At 44.1% G+C, this 21,207-nt stretch overlaps 4 protein-coding genes across 6 annotated transcripts; 3 read left to right on the plus strand and 1 right to left on the minus strand.

Annotated features, from left to right (window-relative positions):
- Positions 1-1,826: 1,826 nt before the first annotated feature.
- Positions 1,827-6,052, plus strand: LOC112879893 (pentatricopeptide repeat-containing protein At1g71490). Its single transcript, XM_025944315.1, has 2 exons — positions 1,827-4,414; positions 5,833-6,052. The coding sequence occupies exon 1, from the start codon at positions 1,854-1,856 to the stop codon at positions 3,945-3,947; it is 2,094 nt and encodes a 697-aa protein (XP_025800100.1). The 5' UTR covers positions 1,827-1,853; the 3' UTR covers positions 3,948-4,414; positions 5,833-6,052.
- A 707-nt stretch (positions 6,053-6,759) lies between these two features.
- LOC112879894 (uncharacterized protein At4g15970-like) lies at positions 6,760-10,457 on the plus strand. Of its 2 annotated transcripts, none has more exons than XM_025944317.1 (2): positions 6,760-7,689; positions 9,473-10,457. In XM_025944317.1, the coding sequence occupies exons 1-2, from the start codon at positions 7,249-7,251 to the stop codon at positions 10,331-10,333; spliced, it is 1,302 nt and encodes a 433-aa protein (XP_025800102.1). In that variant the 5' UTR covers positions 6,760-7,248; the 3' UTR covers positions 10,334-10,457. The 2 variants fall into 2 exon arrangements, with proteins under 2 accessions (XP_025800102.1, XP_025800101.1); XM_025944316.1 differs by having other exon boundaries at positions 6,762-7,689; positions 9,470-10,457.
- Positions 10,458-10,473: 16 nt separating this feature from the next.
- Positions 10,474-15,390, minus strand: LOC112879896 (nuclear pore complex protein NUP54). The gene is made up of 9 exons (XM_025944318.1): positions 14,776-15,390; positions 14,635-14,688; positions 14,479-14,538; positions 14,262-14,372; positions 11,732-11,797; positions 11,570-11,656; positions 11,347-11,448; positions 11,117-11,266; positions 10,474-11,043 (listed from the first exon to the last, which is right to left on the minus strand). The coding sequence occupies exons 1-9, from the start codon at positions 15,304-15,306 to the stop codon at positions 10,906-10,908; spliced, it is 1,299 nt and encodes a 432-aa protein (XP_025800103.1). The 5' UTR covers positions 15,307-15,390; the 3' UTR covers positions 10,474-10,905.
- A 1,697-nt stretch (positions 15,391-17,087) lies between these two features.
- On the plus strand, positions 17,088-20,443 carry LOC112883460 (UPF0235 protein At5g63440). Of its 2 annotated transcripts, none has more exons than XM_025948763.1 (7): positions 17,088-17,472; positions 18,319-18,433; positions 18,893-19,046; positions 19,132-19,228; positions 19,417-19,505; positions 19,857-19,925; positions 20,075-20,443. In XM_025948763.1, the coding sequence occupies exons 1-7, from the start codon at positions 17,358-17,360 to the stop codon at positions 20,132-20,134; spliced, it is 699 nt and encodes a 232-aa protein (XP_025804548.1). In that variant the 5' UTR covers positions 17,088-17,357; the 3' UTR covers positions 20,135-20,443. The 2 variants fall into 2 exon arrangements, with proteins under 2 accessions (XP_025804548.1, XP_025804549.1); XM_025948764.1 differs by having other exon boundaries at positions 18,333-18,433.
- Positions 20,444-21,207: the final 764 nt, after the last annotated feature.

Consider the following 21,207-nt stretch of genomic DNA (forward strand, 5'->3'; position numbering starts at 1 on the left):
GCTATATACCACAAAACAATTTTTATTAGAAAGAGATAAGCTTCTAGTTATTGGATCATAGCTTTTGCAACAAGTAACATTATAATGTGAACACCAAGCTATTAACTCTATAGTTTACACGATCAACAAAAGTACATAATATATGTCATATATTGTTACTAGTTCTAAGCTAGAAATGACTATATTGCTTAACTTCAAATTTGTTCTGATTAACAAACAAACTAAGCTAACATCCTATATATAATCTTTGGTGTAGTATTGAAGTGATGAGGATAGTCTTCATGATTGTTGATGTCACAACTGCTAATAAACATTTAGCATATATGTGTTAATGTATATTTAAATTAATCTAATGCACATATAGATCTCAACCTGTGAGTAGACTGAGAAAACAAATAAATATTAATTCTACAAAGTCAAAGAGAATGGACGATAGATTCTTCCTTCATATCTAACATGGTGTCAAGTAAACTAGGTCTAGGTCTCATAGAGCATGTTAAACATTATCCAATATTTTCACTGGCATGCTGTGCCATTTGGAGACACCGAAATGAGATTATTTTTATGATGTTTCTCCACCTTCCAGGAGATGATCATTAATTTTCAAAGAAGAGTTTAGTTTCCTTTTGCATAGAGATAAACTATCTTTAAAAATAAAGTTACAAACTTGGTTGAGTGCTTATAGACATTAGATCTCCTTTTTCTTTTACTTTTAGGTTTATAGTGTTATGCTTAGTAAATATTCTCTTTCTATATACATATATGAAAAATTTTAGTAGGGGACTCTCCTGTTGTTTGCCTCAAAAAAATTTCTTCTTTTGCGTCAAATGTGGACTTAGCAAAATTCAGTAAGATCTAACTAATTTTTAGACCTTTTCAACATTTGAATCTTCAGCCGGCTCAAAATTTTAATTTTCTAAGACGTGTAGGTTCAACATTTTTTGATCCTATTCATCAACATTAACCTTTTGTTAAGCCTTAAATCAAAATTTTATAAATAATCGCTCAACATTTTTATTTTGAGAAATGCCCAATCAACATGTATTTTCCTTAAAAATACCAATTCAACACTTTCCAAACCATTAGTTTTGCAGTTTTGTTGATTCAACATTTATGCGAGACATGCTAAGAAAAAAATTACCGGGCACTCTAGATTTCATATATTGCATTTCATTATCTAAATCTCTAAAAGAAATACTTAGACCACCTCTCTAAAAATACTTGGGCCATATATATATAAGTCATGTTTGGATTCTAGTGCTAATCCACAAAAATACTAAACTTTAGTATTAGTACTTCCAAACAGAAGTGCTGATGAGGGTGCTAAACTTTAACCAAATTCAAAAATAAGAGCAAAATATTAGATGGGGAAAAAAGATAATGGATGCTAAACTTTAGCACTTGCCATTAGCACTTCCTAACATGATCTTATTACAGAAGTGATTTTTAAAACGGTTTACCTACTAGTAGGGGTGGTAGGGGTGGTAGGGAGTCTCAAATTTTAGTCTAGATAATTAAAAACCGGGCTTTAATTTAATATAATTTTAAGCTAAAAATATATAAGAGTCAAGTTGGATGGTGAAGAGAGCACTAGGGGTGTGATCCGTTACCATCTCTATTGGCCACCGGTGCACTAACGACGATTTAGACCACTTGAAATCCTACTTAGCACTGCTATGTCCTAAATTAATCCGGTTATAGATGGAGCAATATTTTTGCAATGAGAGGGAAAATGTTTGGTATTCTAATCAGTTGCTCATTTTGGGATTTTTTTTCCTTAATAAAACACTGGAGGCGGGCACGTCACCAGCGTTTGCGCCCATACTTCGATACCAAGTTCAAAACCTCCGGTGATGTCCTCCGCGGCGGCGCTGTCACCACGGCCGCCGCCGCCGAATCCTAGCGCCGCCGACCGCGACGGCTCTGTCAATTCCCTCCTCGCCTCCCTCTCCGACCCGTCCGCCATCCGCCTCCTCCCCGCCCCGCTCCTTGCCTTCTCCCGCCTCCGCCTCCTCCTGCCGCCCGCCGCCGCCGCTACCCACCTCCTCCTCCGCCCCATCGCCTCCCTCCTCCACCTCCACCGCCCCGACCTCCGCCTCGGCATCCAGCTCCACGCGCTCTCCCTCTCCCTCTGCCTCTCCCGCCACCCGCTCCTCCTGCCCAGCCTCGTCTCCTTCTACTCCTACCACCCCTCCCTCCTCCCGGCCGCCTCCTCCCTCGCCGCCGGTTCCACGTGCCCCCATCCCTACAATGTCCTCATCTCCACCTGCCTCAGCCACAGACTCCCGTGCTACGCGCTCGCCGCGTACCAGGAGATGGTGGGCAAGGACGCCGTGGCCCCGGACGCCTTCACGTACCCCTCCGTGCTCCGCGCCTGCGCCGAGGCCGGGGACCTCGCGCTCGGCCGGGCGGTGCACGTGCGTGCTGCGGACGCCGGCATGGACGGGCACCTGTTTTTCCAGAACGCGCTGGTGTCCATGTACGCTAAGTGCGGGGACCTTGTCGCCGCGCGCAGGGTGTTCGACGGAATGGGACACAGGGATGTGGTATCGTGGAACTCGATGATCTCTGGCTATGCTGCATCTGGGCTGTGGAGAGAGGCGGTGGAGCTGTTTAACCGGATGCGGGCTGAAGGTGCAGAGGTGAACTCGGTGACATGGAACACGATTGCCGGCGGTTACATTCAGATGCGTGATTATAAGGCGGCAATTGGGTTGATCCGTGATATGGTAAGAGGTGGTGCTGGGGTCGACTTTGTGACTCTGGTGATTGGATCGAGTGCTTGCTCACGGGCAGGATGGTTGAGGCTTGGTAAGGAGATACATGGGTTGGCAGTACGCATGCACTGCGACGGAATCGAGAGCGTGAGCAATGCGGTGATCACGATGTATGCCAGGTGCAAGGATATGGAGCGTGCTCTCATGCTGTTCAAAATGCTGAGGTGCCCAGGCCTGGTGACTTGGAATACAATGATAGCTGGTTTTGCTTTGTCGGATGATGCAGAAGAGGCTTCTAAGCTTTTCCGTGAAATGGTATGCAGTGATGTGGAGCCTAACTATGTTACTGTTGTCACCTACCTTGCACTCTGTGCTCGTGTTGCTAATCTGCAACATGGGCGGGAGCTTCACACGCACATCGTTAAGCATGGGTTCAAAGGGTATCGCTTGTTGTGGAACTCTCTTATAGATATGTACTCCAAGTCAGGGAGGCTCTCGGTGGCACAAAATGTCTTTGATACCATGGATGACCGTGATATGATATCTTACACTTCAATGATCGCAGGATATGGAATGCAAGGAAAAGGGACAGTTTCCCTCCGTCTTTTCAACCAGATGATTGACAGTGGGATCGTGCCAGATGCCATCATCATGGTTACTGTACTCTCTGCTTGTAGCCACTCTGGGCTTGTGGATGAAGGAGAAGAGCTTTTTGGCAAGATGGTCAATTCATTTGGTATAAAGCCCCAGATGGAGCACTATTCTTGCATGGTTGATCTATATGCACGTGCCGGATTATTGGAAAAGGCAGAGGAATTGCTTAATCAGACTCCCTTCCCTCCAACATCCACAATGTGGGCAGCATTAGTGGGAGCTTGCCATGAGCGAGGTAACATAATAATTGGTGAAAGATCAGCAAGGAGGCTCTTGGAGATGAAGACAGAGAATGCTGGGCACTATGTTCTGATTGCCAACATGTATGCAGCTGCAAGTTGCTGGAATGAGCTAGCGACAGTCAGAAAACTGATGAGAGACCTGGGTGTTACAAAAGCACCTGGGCTAGCATGGGCCGATCTTGGTAATGGGTTTACCCCCTTTCTTGTTGGGGATAGGTCCAACCCGCTAGCTCCAGAAATCTACGAGGTTTTGGATGAACTAACTGAACAAATGAGGAATTTGGATGATTGCAGTGATCTGGACATATTATCCACAGAGGAACTCATGGAGTAAACTGGTTATTGCAGGACAAGAAGGAAAGGTTCCTGCTTTGGTGTGAAATGGAGTTCATTAATAAACTCTAGAATGAGATTTCACCATAAAGCATGGGGATTAAGGGGAAGCAAAAAAGATGTCCTTAAGAAGAAGCTCATGCAAGTGCTACTGCGCTAGAAGGTGGACTGCTCAACGTACACGCAAACACCAAGCAACACAGATTTTTAACCATCACATTTATTGCCGTGATTGACCTTGCGTTTCAAACCATCACACCTATTCCCTTGATTGGCAAATGCAAAGCAGTCAAAGTTCCTTCATGAGAGTGTTACTTTATTAGCAAGTGATGGTTGTACATATCACTCACACCACACGTATAATGCACCAATGAAGTTACAGCCTAATTGCCTCCCTTTGATTACCTGTAAACCATGGTTACCCTTTTCTGGCAACCATCATAAACACCAAGCTTCCCTTGATCAGAGGTAAGCTCATCTTCTTGTGCGTTACTATGTTTCCATTTACTCATTGGATTCAAAATATTCAACCATTGAATATTGAACATATGTCATAAAAAATAAAAATTGGAAGTTGTTTAATATGAGCTTTAAATAGAAGAATTGCTAGAACCAGTCTTTGTTGTACCCTGAGTTATGGAACTGCACATCATTATTCAATTTTCATACATCACATGTTTATCACCTGAAAGTTTGTAATATGCTTTGCTAGACCTAGGGAAACAAGAAAATTCTTTATTTGCTGCTGACTAACTCTGGGTTGACTTGCCATCTAATAGCTGAACCTTCTTCACATAACTCTGAATACCTGGAGTTGCATAGAGTTCCAGATTTTGTTATTCATCTTATGTAACGAAGACTAATTTGCAATGCAAATCGTAGAAATAGGAGTTATTCGTCGTAAAAATCTCAAATCAAACAAAATTTTATGTGAAAAAGGAACTTGAATCCTGTTGGTGATGATTTGTTTGCAAGTACACCAAGATAAAAGGATTCGAGTTCCTTTTTCACAGAATGTGGGTAACTTTGATTACTGCAGGAAAAACAGGCTTTAAGCCAGAATGTAGATTTAGGCTTTCTAAATTACTCCAATTAGTTAAACTTATTGAAATCGCCGCTTCTACAGTCTGCAAATTCAGTGTACTAATTTGTAGTTTATAAGGTAAACCGATTTCTTATGCTGTAATGTTACCCTTAACCTTTTCAGTTTTTAGCAGTGATAGCCAAATATTCTGCCTTCCAAAATCCAAAGTGCCACTTCTGATCAACTTTGGAAATAAAATTCTCATTATCAGTATTAGCACCATTATATTCACCTCCCCTTCTCAAGATTTCTGATTAATTATGTTGCGGATATGAATTTCTAGAAGACGCATTTCCGTAGGTGGCCCAAGGTGCATTTTTGTGTATAATCTGTAGTGTTATTAAGTTTTATATTACCATCCCTCAATAACTTAGATTATTTTGCAGTCTTAAGCTATTTTAGATGCAGATTTAGCTGTACACAGTTATACATAGTTGAGATCAGTTCAGTGATGTTTTATTATTTTGGCCATCTTGTTATTATGTTCACGCCCCCCCCCCCCCCCAAAAAAAAAGTTGGAATTCGAATGGAATTACAAGAATATAAATCGCGAACTGCAGAATAAATTATTGTAAAATCCTCAGGAACTCATGGAGATGTGTCTAATTATATGGAGTCGCGAGATAAGGGGATGTGCCTATCCTATATACGATTGCACTTTGCACGAGTGTGATGTGAGCAGTTTTGCTGGCATACGTGAACTTGATATGCATTTTCCTTTAGAGCATACCATGTATAATATGAAGCTGATTTGATCCCGATGGTACGCAAGTAATGTGCTCTTTATTTTCTGCTCTTTCAGCTTGCTAGTTTGCTTCCAACCTGGGTGGCTGGAGCCTGGCTTACATAACTATCCCCTGGAATCGGAGGTGGCGATTCTGGAGTGTGTCAGTCGAAGGCATCAAATCATCAAATGCTCTAGAAGCCTGAACCTTTCAGTATTTACATGTGATGCATTTCAATACAGGGAAGTGGGCAGAGGGGTTGGCATTACGGTGACACGTGGGATTACCTAGAAGCCAGGTACGTGGCTGAAACTGGTTAGCATCGCGGTTTGTAGCCCATTTACGGATATGCTGTGAAAGTCTGGACACGCTCTCTGTATATACGTACCTACATACTGTCGTAAGGACGATGTGTCATGGACGTCACTAATTCAATGCCACTGAGGTTTTGATTTTCACGTGCCAAAAGAGGGAGGGGGGCAAAAAAAAAAAAAGCTCTGCTCTGGTTTGTCATCAGAGAAGCGTAGGTTGGGTTTCTTTCTGCCGAAAAAAGACATCGGAATAGTTGCAACTTGCAGCCACCTAATCGGTCAGCCACCATACAGCATCAATCAAATTGTGTAACATGGATATCCCCCCAAAAAAAAATCACATTTCTAAACAGACTGATGGTGTGATGAGGCTGTTAGACGAACACTGACAGCTGAGAGCCATGCCTTGTTGTGTTGCCAAACTCGCCAGACTGACAGGCCAAACCAGCCGATCGACCTGGTTTCCTCGCAGGGGCGAAGCAATGTTATGGCCGGTGGGTGTCGATACACCACAGAAAAATACGAAAACAGTGGTTTGGAGGGCCGCCGCACCTGCCACACCGCGCCTAACTTTTTCTGCCGCGGGTGCGGCGGCCGTTTTGGCCGCCACAAGTTAGGCGCCACACCAAACGGGCTTCTCGATTTGCCCGAGCTTCGCCACGGTTTCCTGAGTCTGGCGATGACTCGGCGGGGCGCCGTATTGCTCCAACCGGCGGCATCCACGAGCGAGATCGGGTCTCCCCACCCACCTCTGCCGGGTGACCCAAACCGGAGTGAGTCGACGCGCGTGCCTCCACTTCCGCTTCGCCACACATCCTCAGCTCCTCGCCAACCAAACATGACGCCGGCCCGCCAACGCAGCACCTCCCCTACCGTGTAATCTTCCACGGCGAGCTCTCGCCGCCGCTCCCGGTCGGGTCGCCCGTTCCCGCACGCATCCTCATCCGGTCAGAATTGCCCTCCCAACCAACCAAACCCCCCAGACAAGCGTTCAACCCCAGCCAGCCGCCCAGCGAAGCGACCTCCCCCTACTCCTCCTCCGTCTCCCTCCGCGGGTCGTCCCGTCCCGCCCCGCCCCGCCCGCCAATCATTTCGCTCGCTTGTCGCTTCCGCCGCAGCCGCCACCGCGCACATGCCGCCTGCCCCTGTTTCTGTATAGTATATATATAGCCGCGGGCGGCGATGATCAGGCCACAGGCCGGCCTGCTGCTGCGGTCACTGGGAGCGGGAGGCGCGCGGCCGGCGGCCATGAGGTCGGCCACCTCGCTCCTCCTCGGCGCCGCGCTCGCCACCGCCTTCTTCCTGCTCTACACCTCCCTCTGCCGCGACCTCGGCGACTCCCCCGGGTCGCCGCCGCGGTGGGAGCAGCGTGCGCGGGAGGCCGGAGCAGCCGGCGGCGGCGGCGGTGGTGGTCAGGGCGCGGCGCTCCTCAACCCCAGTAAGCAACGGCAAGATGCAGCCTCCAAGGAGCAGGAGGAGGGGAGGAAAGAGGTGGTGACGCGCGGCGATGGCGACGGCGGACACGGCGCAAGAAAAGATCAGGGGAAAGGCTCGGGCACGACGGACAACAAGCAGCAGCAGCCGCAGATCGTGATGCCTGGCACTTCGACTTCAACCAAGCAGGTGACCCGTCTTCCTCTGTCGCCATCCTTCCTCTGCAACAGCTAGCAGATGATTTGTATTGGATTCCGGCTGATTTATATTAGAGCCCTAAAAACTCACCCAGCTGCTAATTGAGACGGCGGAAATCTTCGTTTCGAGTTTGTGCTTACATACATCATCAATCAGATTATTAGTACGTTGCTCAAAGGAAAAAGTCTATATATAAGCCCCAATGTATATCCAGTGGTTCACTTTCACCCGTCGATCAACAAAATCGGATATTTTACATCCTAAACTAAGTGCCACTGCATCTCGTCATGCTCCCCTCCTTCGCCGGCGCCAAGACATCCTGCCGCGCGCACCTCATCTGCCCATGCCACCACATCTCGTCTTGCGCCCCTCCTCCGCCCGCGCCACCGCATCCTGTTGTGCACCCCTCCTCCGCCCGCGCATCGCGGCCATGGTTGGGAGAGCACCGCGCCGGCCAAGGGTTGTCGATTCCTTCCTCATTCCCCTCCCTCCTCCCCTTCGGTCTCCTCTGGTCGAGCGGCACCCAAGCTCGGCGTGCACAGCTGGGAGATGGCCGCCGGCATCCTGGAGCGATGCGCCGCCCGCCACGTCCCGCTCGGTTTCTAAAATGAAATTGTTTGAAACTTGTTATTATGTATGTACTCTGCTATTTGTCTTGTTAGAAACGCTAGCAACCTCCTACCAAGCACATGGCACAGCAGACACGTCACACAAATTGAGTTTGTACTGCACAAGAGGATTGATATGCGTTAGCTTGCTTCAACAGGCTCCATTTCTCCTGCAAAACTGCGTAAAGCTCATGGGTTCAGAATCAAACCAACCTTTGTTCTCTACTGTCACTGGCTGTCAAGTTTCTGCTACTCTTGTCCATTGAGCATGAGCACTGATAGGCTATGAGTGAATCACAAAATTCAGCACCCTTAAGTTAGTTGTTTCAATTCACATCCGCGTTGAATTCGTTTTCAGGTTTCTAAAGCTGCTTACGGCAACCGGTCTACCTGATAGATATCAAGACTACCAGCAAAACTATCTTGCCATCCCTATTTAGAAGTCGTATCATTCTGACGATGCGGATGTCAGCTGAATATGAAACGGGTACACCAAACCCGTAACGTGGCCACCTAGCTACCGCTAGTATTCTAAAGAGCGATTCTGACAGCGAGTGGACAGTGTGCACAATTAGAGGGTGCTAATGTTAGTTGACGCTAAGAACCAATCACTCCAGTTCGTCCTTATCAATGTGGAGTTCTTTTTTTCTTTTTATTTTTTTGTATGCTCGTTGCTCTGGAGCAACGAGGGCGGTCCATGTGCCGGATGCAAAATACTTAGGAAGTAGACGATACAATCCAACCAAGGTGTTGCCAACAAGCATCTGACTTTAAAAAAAAAATCCGAAATGCTTAAGAGGCACTTTGAATAGACAGTTTTGCGTTTGAACTCTATATATCGTACTACTTCGTCCATTTCAAATTATTAGTTATTTTGGCTTTTCTAAGTGCATAGTTTTTATTATGCATCTAGATACATGTTATGTCTAGGTGCACAGCAAAATCTATATATCTAGAAAAAGCTAAAACAGCTAATAATTTGGAACCGATAGAGCAGTAAATAACAATTGGCCAAAGAAAAAAATGAACAATTGAACTAGCAGTAGTCAATCAGAGCGCTTGCTTGCTTCAGAATTTATTTACTGCTCTTGTTTCAGATTCCATTGCGTTCCAAGGTAAATGTAATGTTAACTCTACATTCCGTACTGTACCCTCATGAGCAGCAGCAGGAGCAACAGTCCCAGGACGACCTGGCGGACCTTCTCCGGCGAGCGGCAACGGCGGACAAGACGGTGCTGATGACGGCGATCAACGAGGCGTGGGCGGCGCCGGGTTCGTTCCTGGACCTGTTCCTGGAGAGCTTCCGCCACGGCGAGGGCACAGCGGACCTGCCGCGGCACCTCCTCATCGTGGCCATGGATGGCAAGGCCTTCCGGCGGTGCCTCGCCGTGCACCCCTTCTGCTACTGGTTCCGCGTGGCCGGCATGGACTTCGCCGGCGAGCAGAAGTACATGAAGGGCGACTACCTGGAGATGATGTGGCGACGAAACCGGCTCCAGCAGCGCGTCCTGGAGCTCGGCTACAGCTTCCTCTTCACGGACGTGGACATCCTGTGGTTCCGCCCCCCGTTCCCGCGCCTCCCCGCCGGCGCGCAGGTGGTGATGTCGTCGGACTTCTTCGTCGGCGACCCCAGCTCGCCGGGAAACTACCCCAACGGCGGCCTCCTCTACGTCCAGTCGTCACCGGCCGCCGTGGCGTTCTACGAGCACTGGCAGGCGTCGCGGGCGCGGTTCCCCGGGAAGCACGAGCAGTACGTGTTCGACATGATCGTCAAGGAGGGCGTGCCGGCGAGCATCGGCGCCGCCGTGCGGTTCCTGGACACGGCCGTCTTCGGCGGCTTCTGCCAGCACGGCAAGGACCTGGGCAGGGTGGCCACCATGCACGCCAACTGCTGCGTGGGGCTGGAGAACAAGCTCTTCGACCTCAGGAACGTGCTCCAGGACTGGAAGGCGTACAGGGCGCGCGTCGCCGCCGGGGGCGACGCGCGGGGATTCTCGTGGAGGGTGCCCGGGAGATGCATACACTGAGCTCCTCATTCTTAGCAGCTATTGTAATTCACTTTTTTTCTGATGAGTATATATAAATTTGCAAATATGTTTCTTTTTTCCGGATAGCAAATTTGAAAGAGACATGGCGTTATATGCACGAAAATGAAGGAGCAGGCATATGCATGAACCATTCAAGGCTACAGGCCACAGCCATGGTTGATCTACAGCATCCAGAATGTATTTTACAACAAGGATTACATCCACGCATGATCAAGATTACATGCACTCATGGTCCATCTGCCGAAACCATCCATCCCCGGGGGAAGTTACAAGAGCTCAGCAGCCCAAGGCGTAGTTTCCACCATGACACCACTCAAAATGTAGTTAGCGCGAGGACAAAGTTCAAGAATACCGCCTCATTCCGACACACAACCTACCAGACAATGGTTAGCTTCCAAAAGAATGCAGAATCAAGCTTGACTGCGCCAGATACACAGTAGATTTCTCTAGTCAATACTCCAAACCATTCGGAGGCTCAGATCCTCGTATGAGATGGAACTCCCTTTCAAACCCTGCTTATTAGTAGCTTTGATGAAGACCTTGATTCAATCCTATATCTTCAGTGCCCTTCTCCCAAGGCTGTCTTCAGCCATATCCATGTCTTTTGACTGGATGATCTCCAGGTCCCTGATATCCCTCTTCAACACATTACCTAACTTGGCAACTGCCTCCGTATGCTGCTGTAAGGTCTGTGATGCAAGTTACAGGTAAGATTGACAAGGACTGTTCTAACAAGGACAAGGATAAAACTGCACTACTTACCTCAAGAAGATCTGTAACACTACGTTCATCAACTTTGGCCGAATTAGGAATATATACAGGACCACCAGCACCACCAGTGCTAGCCAGAATATGTGACGTTGAAAGAAGTGTATTAACTCTCTTAGACAGATCAGCATTAGGTCCTTTTAGCTGCAAACAAAAGAGTAGAATTGATCAAAAATTCTTGATCAGCCAAAAAAGTAGGAATAATGGATCAGGAAAAACCTAACCTGCTTTAATATGGCAACCAATCTTTCATATAAGTCAGCTTCCTCCTTCGTTAAAGGACTGCGGTAACCCCTATTCTCCAACGTCTCCACTATTCTAACAAACTTTTAGATGTTCACAAAACAATAATAGTAGTAGTTAGATACATCAGTAATGAAGCATGAAAAGAGAATTGGCATCCCCACCCCCAAATTTTTATTAGGAAATCTGGAGACAAAATATCACCCTTAAAAGACGTCTCTGAATAACAAGCTCTTGCTGCTTCAATCGCTGGATCCATGGATACGTGTGAGCTTGGAAATGCCTTTGCAGCTGTAATTAAAAATATGTGAAGCAAAAGAAATGATTCGTGGAAGCACATATGAAAACATTCATATGAAGCCATACCTTCTTAACATTAGAGTTAGTCATGCTCAATCTATCAGTATCCGACACTATGACTTCATCTTGAAGCTGAAAAGGAAAAGAACAAGTAATGAGGCTTGGCTAAATTTTAAAAACCTTAAAGAAAGTTGGAAAATGGCAAAAATAATACCATCACAACTACTGAAAAAAGTTGCGAATATCTTCAGGCCAAAATACAAGAAAGAAAAACATGCTTCACCCAGAGCATTACAGAGAGTATGACAAATAAGACTGATTAAAGATTTGAATATATGTCATCAATATAGAAGAAGGCATATATGGATACATTGCAGGTATAGAAATATCTGATGCAAATGTGCAACTGCACTTTAACTGATTAATCAATGTGGGGGGGAATTTAGGACTATTGAGATTTTGCATCGTAGACCAAGACAGCTGATAGATATGCGTAATGTGATTCTGTGAGATTTTACGTCTTTGTAACTAGACCAAGACAGCCGATAGATATTGGTACTGTGATTCTGTCACTGAATTTGAATGTGAAGATTTTTTTTTTGCTCGAATGACGCAGGAGGACTGCATGTCATTTCATTTAACGAAGAAGAAAGGAATGTGAAGGTTGAAAAGAAGATGACCCTGACCCCCACCCACCCCAACACAAACGAAACAACTGCGCTCTTTGAATTGCAAGGAGCACAAGTAAATGGAGATAGAGCTAAAAGAACAAAATAGGATGGATGAAAATAATATAAACTGGCAGACAGTAATGACGACATGAGACATCTGTATGTTCAGCCAGAACACTTCATCTATTATCTATATCAAGATTACGGTACAATATACTATACTTGATACCAGAATTTTCATGCAAGTTTGTGCATTTGTCATTTGTCATATGCAATTACAAATATGAGGGGCTCTTATCACTGTTCAGTAAACAAATGGTATTTGATGCCATTGATGTGCAACAAAAAATATTCAGCTTCATCAAGAATCAACATGCATTCGAGAATTATAGAAAAATTATCAAGACTTAATTAAAGCTCACCAAACTGTATAAGTTTTATCAATTCTAAAGCTGATACACAAAGATATCCAATATAAGTTGTTCACATGACTAATTTAGCATCATAACATCCTAAATATGTCAATACACTAAGGAAGGAGATTAATTGGTTGCTTTCTATCAAGAATGTACTCATGTGGTTCCTCAAAAAAAAAAGAGCAATAAATGTTTTACATACATTGTTTCCATTTTTTCACTGTCATAAATTGGATGGTATACAATGTGCAACAAATAACCTTGTGTCACAACTACTATAATCTGGTCATAGTACCAACAATTTAAGCACTAATAACAAAATGTATTGACTTATTTAGCTTCAATCCATTACATCAGCATTACTGGAGTCCTATAATAATTGTAAAGATTATATGATAAAATTAGAAATGAATTCAGGGAGAGGGAGGTCCGACAGAAAAGAACTTATTAAAGCATATATTCTCTGACCTTGGCAAAATGTAATATTTTGACAAACAAAATAACTATAACTACAAGTATTGGCAGGACACAAGTCAATAACAGCTAACTGCATAGTCTGCATATATTATCCGACGATATTCGTGTAATTTCTGCCACTGAGCATAAAAGTAGGTACAGGGAGCTTACAGCATCAAATCAATTGCTCTATTGAGAAACCTAAGATCCCAGGTACTGCAATTTGGCACTTTACCCAGATCCACAATACCGAAGGACCACTTATTGTATGGTTGCATACTTGCTATGGTGCCCAGGTTAGGAATAAGTGAAGGCACATATTTAGTATCTATAACAAGGTTCTGAATCATATGTCCTAGATAATTCTTTTAAGGTGACTAAAGGCAGATACAAAGAGGTTATAAAGATTAACTACAAAATTTATTAATTCCATTTACAATGGATCATTGTGAGACGAATGACCATATCACTGTATCATTCCAGATTATCAAAAGCAGGAATAATAAACACACAATTTATGGCATGACAGATTACAGCCTCTATCATTCTTTTGAGACGATTATCATTATAAATTTCTGATGTTATACCTACATTACTGATGTTATACACAACATTAGACAAATAACTAAATTTATCATAAAGTTAGGCGAACAATCACTTTGAAGTGCAAATACACTAAAACAATGTATAGGAATGTATGACATGGTCGGTTTGTCCTTTTTTTTCCTTTTTTGGTTCTAACACAGCCAGCAAGCCCAGTATGTCAAAGCCAATGCATCGCCCAGCCAGAATGGTTGGAATTCAGAGAAATGGAGGCATGGACAACATTGATCAGAAAAAGATGTGACACCTGTCAATATCACAGATAGAACACAATACCATTTCTTATAATAATCAGAGAACATGCCAATCCAAACTGATCTAGGATTTCATGTATCAAAATGCTTGTTAGAAGCTCATTCAGCAGCAATGCAGCATACTTGTACAGCACACACAAAAAGCAGTACTCTAGCTGTCTAGCACAGAAAACAATTTCATAGCGCCAACACTAACCTTAAGCCGGTGGGAGAGGTCTTTAAACCCCTGCACAAGCTGAGGCCACAGCCTCTCCCTATCTGCACTGTCCATGCACTCAAGCTTCCCCATTGCTTCAGCCCACATAATCTACATCCACAAAGTAAAAGTCACAGGAAAAGAAATTTAATCAGAGAATAATGCAACAACACAAACAGCTATCAAACTACTTAAACAAACTTATACAGCTGCTTACATCTGATGCTGCAACTGGCTTCACCCTTTGTGAAGGGTCTGTCACGCTGAACAACAGATGCTGCCAGGATCAAATCAGACAGAAACAGATCAACCAAATTGCATCAACCCAAATCTCGTGCAACAAAGACAAGAACGTAACTAGAAGAAATCTCACCCTGAAAGCATACCGGGGGTTCCCGGGGTCCTCCTTGTACGCATCCACGATAGCCTGAATTAATTCAGAAGCAGCACATTCATTTACCGCTTGCAACTCAAAATTAAAGGGGGATTTGAGAGGGATTCCACCGCTGCGTACCTGGATGTCGCGGTCGGACGGAGAGAGCGGCAGCGGAGCGACGGGGGCCATCTGGGTGGTGATTTGCCCGGCCCCTCCCCCGAGCATGCCGAACGGCGACGGGGACGGCGTCGCCTGCTGCTGGAACCCGAAGGGCGAGGGCGAAGGACTCGCGCCGAACGCCGGGGTCGACGAGGGCGCGCCGAACGCCGGGGTCGACGAGGGCGTCCCGAAAGCCGATAGCCCGCCAAACGCTGGGGCCGAGGACGCGGCCCCGAATGCGGGCGTCGACGACGGCGTGCCGAATGCCGGAGTCGACGATGGGGTCCCGAACGCCGGGGTTGACGATGGGGTCCCGAACGCCGGGGTCGAAGACGGGGCCCCGAAGGCGGGCGTCGACGAGGGCGTGCCGAAGGCCGGGGTGGACGACGGCGCGCCGAATGCGGGGGTGGAGGAAGGCGTGCCGAAGGCCGGGGTGGCGGAGGGGGTCCCGAAGGCTGGTGTGGAGGATGGGGTCCCAAAGAGGGGAGAGGAGGACGGGGTCCCGAACATGGCGGCGGCGGCGTAGATCGCCGGCGGCGAGGTGGCGATGGGGTTTAGGGTTTTTTTCGGGAGAGAGATTGGAGCGGCCGAGCGGGGGGGTGGGGGGAGGGGGAAGAAGGCAAGGGGAAACCCGAAACCACGGGGGCCGATTCGAAATTCGAAATCTTTCGAGGGCAGATCGGGAATTCGGGCTAAGCGTAGCCGAGGCTGGCCTAAATAGCAATTTTGCGTTGTCGATTTCCTTCTGTTTTCACATGTTGAGGAAAGGTTATTTTTTACTGATTTCTAGGAAGATAAAAAAATTTGTGAAAGTATTGTGGTTTCGAACAATTTTGTAATTATGATGTTTACAATTTTCTGAAGATATCATCTATTATATAATTTGCTAATTTAATTTAGCACAATCCCGACACACCTCATAATATCTTATTGTAGATCGATATCCTTTAGTCCAATATGGGTAAAATTTATTCATGAAGAAGATATATAAAAACCAAATACAATTATAGTTCCATGAACAAATAAAGAGAATGGAAAATAGTTATAAAACCTCCACTAGAGGCTTTTTGTAAGACATATATCACTAGCAGTTAGACTTAAAGCTATATAAAAGTAGGTTGCTAGAAGGAATATGGAGACTCTTAAGTTTGCGAATTTTAAATTGCACTAATATGTAACATATTTTTAGAAAGAAAATCCCTCCTACAAGCTCAATTTTTTTCCCTTAGAAACATAAGCACACCATGTTATAAGACTTTAAAGTAAAATAGAGATCAAGTGCACCTCAAAAATATAATGCTCACAAGTTGAAGATATTTCTTGTAAAGTAAATTAACTAAGTTTTTCTTTTGCGTACCCTAGTAAGGAGCCAATTTAGAATGATTATTAGGTATGATCTTATGTATATCATGTAGTTGTGTTATGCAGCCTTTTATAATTTCATGGTTTCATGTTTGTACCAGTCAAGCAATCATCGCACAAACTCACTGATAATTTAGACATTTTATTCAACCAAGCTCCACTTTGCAAAAGCATTACTAGCACTTTGTGGAACCTGAAATCAGTACACCTTTATGTTAACTACCATAACATTTGTTTTCTTAAACAAAAGATATAATTAGTTAAGTAAAGTTCTTCTTACTCAAACTTTGTTATTACCTTTCACCTATTTTTTCTCCTAATTTCTTGTCAAGGGCCAACATTACATTTTTTTTAAAAAAATATATTTTTCATCCCTCAAGTACTGCAAAAGTGTAGCATTCATCCCTTATATTTTATTTGGTGCAAATCAACCCTTTAACTAACTAAATCGGTGCATTTATCATCCCACTATAGTTTAACAATGGTTTAGTATTTTATATAATATTGGTTTGGATCATGTAATTATCTAACTAATCATTACTTAGCCACGTTTAATATTGAGTCAATCACTATGACCGTTCAGTATAAATCAATTCTGTTAATTTTTTGGATAAAATTTTTATAGTTATCTAATTTAGAGGGTTTACTGAATTTTTTATGAAATTTATATCTTCAACTTAGCACATTACATTACCAAGCTGGAATTAGTTAGATGATTTGCGTAGCATAAATCGCTATTAGATAGCACTAAACCATTGTTAGATTAAGGTGAGGATGATAAATGTACCAATTTAATTACTTAAGGGGTTAATTTGCATCAAACGTAATACGAGGATGAATGTCACACTTTTATAATGCTTAAAGGATGAAAAATAGATTTTTTTATCAGCCAATTTTGATTGCGATATTCCCAGGTCAAAAAGGGTCAGCACGGCAGTTCAACCCGTGCGCCGATTGAGCGCACGCTTCCTCATCGTCCACCAGTCCACCTCGCCGCCGCGCTTTCCTCCGCCTCCTCTTTCCCGCGAGGCGCCGCCGCTCCTTTCCATCCCCGGAGGCGACGGCTCAGATCCCACTTCAAGGCGCAGCGGCCGCCCCATCTCGACTGCTTCCGCTTGAGTACCCCCCCTGCCCCCTAAAGGCCTGGCCTTGAAGGCCGCTCGCCTCTTGATTCCGGCGGCGGCGGAGAGGGAGGGGCGATGCCGAAGCGGACGACGCACACGTACTCGAGCGAGGACGCGCTGCCGGAGGGCCCCGAGTCCGACCTCTTCGTCTACTACTGCAAGCACTGCGCCTCGCACGTCCTCATCACCGGTCAGCTCCTCCTCCCCACTCGCCTAACTTTGTCAGATCTGTGTAGCCTGATAGGGAGGTCTTTTATTCCAGCGGAAGAACTAGGTTGGAACTGTTTAAGTGGGGGTAGTTTTGATCTAATCCCTGCTTAGCTGCAAGTTTCAGACCACGCGACAGCATTTATCTGCATACCAGAAATTTTCTTCCTCATTTGTGTTTTAGCTCTGGATCTTAGTGCTGTAGAACTACGCTACGTTTGCCAGTGAGCAGGAGAAAGTGAACTTATAGGGAATGTGGGAAGAAAGTGATGTAGTCCTATTTTGGTTGCTAGCTACCCAACGGTTTTTCAAAAGTTAATCAAGGTATTGTCCTTCATTTGACGCTTATTTGACCTAATGAACTGAGAACTGCTTCATCGTTACCATTCTGTAAGATGTGCTCATGCTGTATGAGCATTTCAAGGTACCACTAGAAAAGATATTGGATTCTCGAGTTCTGAGGTTTCACTCTTTGCCATGTTCTTTTTCTATATTCTTGTGTTATCATATATTCAGTGCACTTATATTTAGCGGTATGCTTGCTCAAAGAAATTTTAGGTCGCAAAATTATAATTACAGTGCCATGCCATTTTAGAAACACCAATGCATACATCGCGGGCCATGGTTTATAAATAGGCTAACAGCTGGATAGACTAATTTAGTATTTATTTCAAGTTGATCCGATGTGTTTTTAAAGTTTAGTCATCATTAGCAGATTTTTCTTAATTTCTTGTCAAGAGGAGTTGCTACTATCTGTCTGTTTTTGTAGTAACTCTGTGATTCAAGAATGAAATTTTGTGTATTCAAGTCTGATATGTTTGTTCTGAAGATACCCAATTGCAGAAAATGCCGAAGCGAAAGACTGACAGAGCACACGTTTTAGACAAGGCTAAGCATCTCTCAAGGCTAAATGTGAAGGAGTCAGGAAAAGTAATGTTGAAACGGTATAATACTCATCCAGTCATCCCTCGTATATCTTACTGAAGTACTTCACCTGTACTTATTGTAGTTATGTTCTGATTAAATCTAATCTCTAGCTGCTTATATGTTCTTCTCTAATTATAAACGCTGGTGAATATCTTCCGTTTGTCGGATAGCATGTAACTAAGGAATTGGGTGGTATTTTGGCTACATGTGTGCACAGTTGTCTTTCGTGTGGGGGGGGGGGATGTCTCTTGGTGGCCTCATCAATTCACTGTGTGTTTGCACATTTTCTAATAGCATAGCAGTGTTATTACTCACTGTGCAGATTAATGAATTGTGTTTATATAACATGATCCACATTTCTCATGCGCATATTCCTTCGAAACAGTCGACCTCAGGGAGTCAGGGTTATTATGCCAAAGTGATTACCAGGCTGTACTTCAGATTGTGGTGATTCTGTAATTATATCTTTGATGCAGTGGTGAAGGAAAGCTTGAAAAGCAGTTCCGCATGAGCTGTGTAGGATGTGACCTTTTTGTTTGTTACCGATCAGAAGAGGATCTGGAGCATGCCCCTTTTATATATGTTGTTGATGGAGCACTGAGTTCAGTTGCAGCTGAGACAAATCCACATGTATATACCTCCCTCCACTGAAATGTCCTTTTGATATATTCAGCATGTTTCTCTTCTCTAGGCTTAACAATCGTGAAAACTGTAGGATGCTCCTGTACCCCCTTGCATCACACAACTGGAAGGTGGACTTGTCCAAGTAGCCATTGAAGTGGAAGACCGGGCACAACGATCAGCAATAACAAGTATTTAACATTATAGTAAATTATTTTTTGAGACTACAACATGCGGTGTTTATGTAATAGTTGTGCATGGATGCACTAACAGTTTCATGTGGAACATAGTAGATTAGAGTATTGGACATGGGAGAATACTTCTATCTTTCAGTTCACTGGCACATACAATGTGGTGACAGAATTGTGTGTACTTTCAGGAGTGAACGCCGATGATGTTCGAGTAACAGTAGCTGCCCCTGCTGCACGAGGGGAAGCTAACAGTGAGTTGCTAGAATTTATGGGCAAGGTGATTTTCTTCAATGGCACTCTACTTTTGTTGCAGCGTTTTAAATTATCTGATAGTGTACTTTCAGCCTTGTAAAAAATGGAACTCTAAATGCTCCATCCAATAAAAGATAAATGCCATGGCAAAATGCATGCAATATGTATTGCTTAACTTTGCTATAAATGTCTTTATGAATGTATGTGCAAATTGGACAGATAAAGTATGCCTTTGGTTGTACAAATATATCAATTTATTTGACGGTCTAGATTCTGAGACAGCCAATATCCAAGAAATATGCCTTTGACAATAAGCCAATTTCAACTTTTGATCATGCTATGTGAAGATGTCCATTCTGATGATTTGTGAAATCAGGTTCTTGGCCTAAGATTGACTCAGATGACCCTTCAGAGAGGATGGAATAATAAATCGAAGCTTCTGATTGTGAGTTCTCACTTCTTACTGCTAATTACATGGACTGTCGAAACTGATTTCATTAGTAAATCTTCTCATGTGCTATTTTTCTTCCCTTCAAATTTTCCATGTGCTTATTAATTTTCTCTTCTAAAAATATACTTGGGCTTTGTTATAAGGTTGAGGATTTGTCTGCACGGCAAGTGTACGAGAAGCTCCTTGAAGCTGTACAGCCTTAGAAAAACGGACCAATGTGTGCGAATTTGGATGCATCCTCTTTTGAGGGCTCAAGGGGAAGTTCCCACACACTGTGCGGCAGAAGAGCAGAACGTGCTGAAACTACTTTGAAAACTCTGGTGACGTATGACTAGACTAGAGCAATGAGCCAATCTGTACTTCAATATCCCATCCATTGTTTCTGTTGTGACAATCAGTAAACCTTCTCTATTGGTTATTTCCTTAATGGCGATGCAAAGTGTTGTGCATCTTGTAAAGATTGCTGCACGATATTCAGTATTGAGTCTGAGCTTGTGGATGATTTCACCTAATTAGCCGCCTCATCTGTCCTAACTGGCACCATTGAGTGCCAGGCCTGCATACGGATGTGAGATAGATGAGCTGGAGAGCAAAATACACCATGTCAAGAAAATACTGAGTGTAGGAACACTGATTGTTCGATCGAATTCCTCCTACAATTCGAATGGATACCAAACGAAAATTCGCATAGACCTACGCTAACAACACAATCCGGGTTTTTCTTTCTTGTTTGCAAGGTAACAACTCGTCATTATGTCTATCTCTATCTCTATTATTACTAAAGCAAAGCAATAATTCCTATCTCTATTATTACTAAAGAAAGCAATAATTCCTTAGTCCGTTAATTGGAATTCTAATCGGAACCAGACAAATAAATTGGAATCAAAATTGAAATCCGAACAAAATCAATTGGAACCTAGACAATCAATATCTCACGTGGTCACGATACGTACACGGAGTGAAAGAGCGTAAAGTTGATGGTTTTATCGGTCACGGCATGTACACGGAGTGAAAGAGGATAAAATTGATAATCTTATATGGATCTGGGTAAAATTTATATTACCCATTACAACGCACGGGTAGTGTGCCAGTTCAAACTACAGAGAGAGGCATGCTCGAGATCCTCTTCTGATCAACATATTAGCGCTGAACATCGCTAAGCCTGAACAATATATTAGCTCTGAACATTTGCACCTCCAACGGCTAAGCCAGGAAATCGATCCATTCTTGAAAGTAGGCCAAACATATTGTTAAAACTAGACGAGGCCAAGCCCAA

This window comes from Panicum hallii, chromosome 2, assembly GCF_002211085.1.
Source record: "Panicum hallii strain FIL2 chromosome 2, PHallii_v3.1, whole genome shotgun sequence".
NCBI lineage: Eukaryota > Viridiplantae > Streptophyta > Magnoliopsida > Poales > Poaceae > Panicum > Panicum hallii.

Bases quoted from the DNA above. Each gene is read 5' to 3' on its own strand.
- LOC112879893 (XM_025944315.1), top strand. From the start codon at position 1,854: ATGTCCTCCGCGGCGGCGCTGTCACCACGGCCGCCGCCGCCGAATCCT.
- LOC112879894 (XM_025944316.1), top strand. From the start codon at position 7,249: ATGATCAGGCCACAGGCCGGCCTGCTGCTGCGGTCACTGGGAGCGGGA. The intron at 7,690-9,469 runs GTGACCCGTCTT...CCTCATGAGCAG, and splicing joins CTTCGACTTCAACCAAGCAG to CAGCAGGAGCAACAGTCCCA.
- LOC112879896 (XM_025944318.1), bottom strand. From the start codon at position 15,306: ATGTTCGGGACCCCGTCCTCCTCTCCCCTCTTTGGGACCCCATCCTCC. The intron at 14,689-14,775 runs GTACGCAGCGGT...GAATTAATTCAG, and splicing joins CGTCCGACCGCGACATCCAG to GCTATCGTGGATGCGTACAA. The intron at 11,267-11,346 runs GTTAGGTTTTTC...TTTTGTTTGCAG, and splicing joins TGGTTGCCATATTAAAGCAG to CTAAAAGGACCTAATGCTGA.
- LOC112883460 (XM_025948763.1), top strand. From the start codon at position 17,358: ATGCCGAAGCGGACGACGCACACGTACTCGAGCGAGGACGCGCTGCCG. The intron at 18,434-18,892 runs GTATAATACTCA...TCTTTGATGCAG, and splicing joins GGAAAAGTAATGTTGAAACG to TGGTGAAGGAAAGCTTGAAA. The intron at 19,926-20,074 runs GTGAGTTCTCAC...CTTTGTTATAAG, and splicing joins ATAAATCGAAGCTTCTGATT to GTTGAGGATTTGTCTGCACG.